The 2,820-nt window shown below is 49.1% G+C and overlaps 1 protein-coding gene across 1 annotated transcript in view; it reads right to left on the reverse strand.

Annotated features, from left to right (window-relative positions):
• Window positions 1-1,422: 1,422 nt before the first annotated feature.
• Window positions 1,423-2,820, reverse strand: part of herc1 (HECT and RLD domain containing E3 ubiquitin protein ligase family member 1) — a 65,781-nt gene continuing 64,383 nt past the window's right edge. The window contains exons 74-76 of the mRNA XM_015375187.1: window positions 2,394-2,546; window positions 2,010-2,315; window positions 1,423-1,922 (exon numbers count right to left, since the gene is read on the reverse strand). Of these exons, the coding sequence (XP_015230673.1) occupies window positions 1,737-1,922; window positions 2,010-2,315; window positions 2,394-2,546 (645 nt within the window). The 3' untranslated portion in view covers window positions 1,423-1,736. The remainder of the gene's footprint in view (window positions 1,923-2,009; window positions 2,316-2,393; window positions 2,547-2,820) is intronic.

Consider the following 2,820-nt stretch of genomic DNA (forward strand, 5'->3'; position numbering starts at 1 on the left):
CTTGCATACTTACCCTGATTAAACTGTAGCTGATGTTTCCAGCAGTTAGCACACCTGCTAAAAGGTTACCTGCAAACCAAGTTATCCATACAGCGCCACCCACTGGGACATTCAGGTATAACATAAAATAAACCCCAGAAATTTGGCTCTAATAATAAAAGGCTGGCCAGGGCTGAGTGAGTTTCCAAGCAGGCAGCCGCCCTCATTGAAAACAGGAAAAAATAAGAATTTCAATCTCTGAAAGTTAGTAATCAGTTTCTGAATTTAATAAGGATGATTGTTTTGATTCAGTATTTGTATCTGAGAACCCCCAGAGTTCCCCCAAAACCATGAATTAGATAAACAAGAAAGGATTAGAGCTTTCCTCACTGGATTCCACACCCAACTCCTGTTTCCCGTCTCTCAATAATGGACTGACTCATTAAGCCAGGTGTGTCTGGTCAGTGTTGTCATGGTTACCAATGTCAGAAATGTGTAAACTCTTCAGTGTTTTTGTTGACAGTTAATCTTTGTTACATGTAGCTGATACCTTGTTTTTCTTCATCCTGTAAAAATAAAATAGTTATTATAATTAGTTTCTCTCCAGTTGTTTCTACTGGAAGAACTTTGTCCCTGATTCCCAGTGGAAGCAAATGTGGACGTTAAAAACAAAAACTTCTTATAAGCATCTTGAAAAGCATCTATTTCACACCTTTAGCTAAACTGGCTCATGATCCAGATCAGTACCAAATTGGAATGGTTTCTTGGCATGAGGCGCACCTTTGGTAACGGTTCCCTTCAAATCCTTTGATAGGTTTCCAAATTAGTCCCTGAGCAAGTCTGCAGCCTCTGGTGTTTGTTCTGCTCTGACCTTCACTCACTCTGCTCTCGTCTGATCCGCAGATTGAGGCTGCATGGCTCAGCATGGCTCAAATCTTGTCTTAATCAAGATTTGACGTTCTTTAACCTACAGCATGATGCTGCCACCACCATGCTACGTACGACTCCTCCAATCAGGTCGTTATTCAATCCATCCTAACTCCATCATCCTTCAGTGTTGGGAAGGAATTTCTCACCTGAGTAAGGCTACAGTTCTGACTCGACCCGTTGTTCTGAATGTGGGTGTGTCAAACCAAGGAAAGCTAGCGGCTACATTCCACCTGTCTGGGTCTCTGTAGAGCATTCCGTACCATTCGTTCCAACGTTTAGCTGAATCCGTTTCTATTCCCAAGTTCTGGACATAGACGTCAGTTTACATAGTAACCTGTTTAATATTTGACTTTCTAACTTTCCAGAACTCAATCTTTCAGTTGGTTTTCTATCCTGCAGGCTGCTGGTTAAAGCAGCTCCACCTAAACGCACCGTTAGACGCAAGATGAACCGGGTCGATGGACAAACCGGCGCCGCTTCTCTGCAGCATCTTTGTTTCAAACAGATCACAGATCAGTTCTGCAGCATCTTTATTGTTTTTTTTTTTTGTTTGTTTGCTTTGGGAAACTTGCTGCGGCCAACCAAAACAATAAATATGGAAACAATGCCAAACATGTTCCTAACGAAGCATTTTACACAATGTACAACTTGAGCGCTGCTGCTCTCAGATGTCCTGTACAGCGTCCCAACGCGGCTCTGTGGAAGGAAACAAAATGCGATGCACTTCCTGTGGATTTTCACAATAAAAACAAATGAACCACAGAGAGAAATGAAGGTTCAAAGGGATGTAAAAGAGTTCGCCATGGCAGGCGCGGCGCAGACGCAGGTCAGTAGTCCGTGTCGGAGCCTTCGGCATTGTCCACGTTACGGGACAGCATGTAGTTGTCCATGTCGATGGAGCGGCAGTTGTTGATGGCGTAGCGCAGCCGCTCGGCCATGACAGCCTGGCTGGAGTACGGCGGTAGGCGGAGCTGGAAGAAGCAGGTCTGGGAGGTGGGGAGGCTGTCGTAGGGCTGGTGGGGGGGGAGGGGGAACAGGTCAGATCACAACCAGCAGAAAAGCAGCAGCTCTGATACTCCGACCCGGTTCTGTTCACTCACCCGGTCCACCCTCATGATCTGGAACCTCTGGGAGATGTCGGCCGTGTTGGCGGGAAGCCTGGAGCGCCCGGACACGAAGCGCATGAAGAGCACCCGCTCCTCGTTGGAGAACTCCTCCAGCGTCTGCCAGAACCACTGGACCAGCGAGTGCTGCTCGTCCACCTCCCGGTACCGGACCACCTTCTTCAGAACGTCGCAGCAGATCTCCGGCATGCCGCACACCATCTGCTCCAGCTGCTTGGCCGTGAGGAGGGACAGCAGCGGCACCGGAACGATCCACGACATTCCCTCACGGACCGCCGCCACCTGCAGGAGAGCCAAGGTCCAGACCCGGTTAGAGTCTGGGCCAGAATCCAACCGGCTGTGGCTTCTAGGTCGGTTTACCTGTCGGTCGATCTCGTGCAGCCGGTACTCGATGGCTCGCTCCACATACTCCTTCCTGTTGGAGAACGTGAGCGGGATGCTGGTTCCTCCCGGAATGATGGGAACCATCTTCCCGTCTGCGCTCTGCCCCACGAAAGAATCCAGAGGAATCATCTGGAAAAACAGAACCACGTTCAACTGGCTTTCTTTGGACCAGTACTGGGTTCCTCTGGTTCTACCGAAGCTCAGAACCAAACCATCCAGCCTGGTTCCGATCCAATCTGAATACATATCTGGGTTCTGATTTAATGCAAAGACCCAGAACCTGGTCTAAGTGGGTCGCTGTAGCCCTGAGAGGCCGGGTTCTACTGGACCCAGAACCTGGTCTAAGCGGGTCGCTGTAGCCCTGAGAGGCCGGGTTCTACTGGACCCAGAACCTGGTCTAAGC

The sequence above is a fragment of the Cyprinodon variegatus genome, unplaced genomic scaffold (assembly GCF_000732505.1).
Source record: "Cyprinodon variegatus isolate N-32 unplaced genomic scaffold, C_variegatus-1.0 Scaffold114, whole genome shotgun sequence".
In the NCBI taxonomy this organism is placed as follows: Eukaryota; Metazoa; Chordata; class Actinopteri; order Cyprinodontiformes; family Cyprinodontidae; genus Cyprinodon; species Cyprinodon variegatus.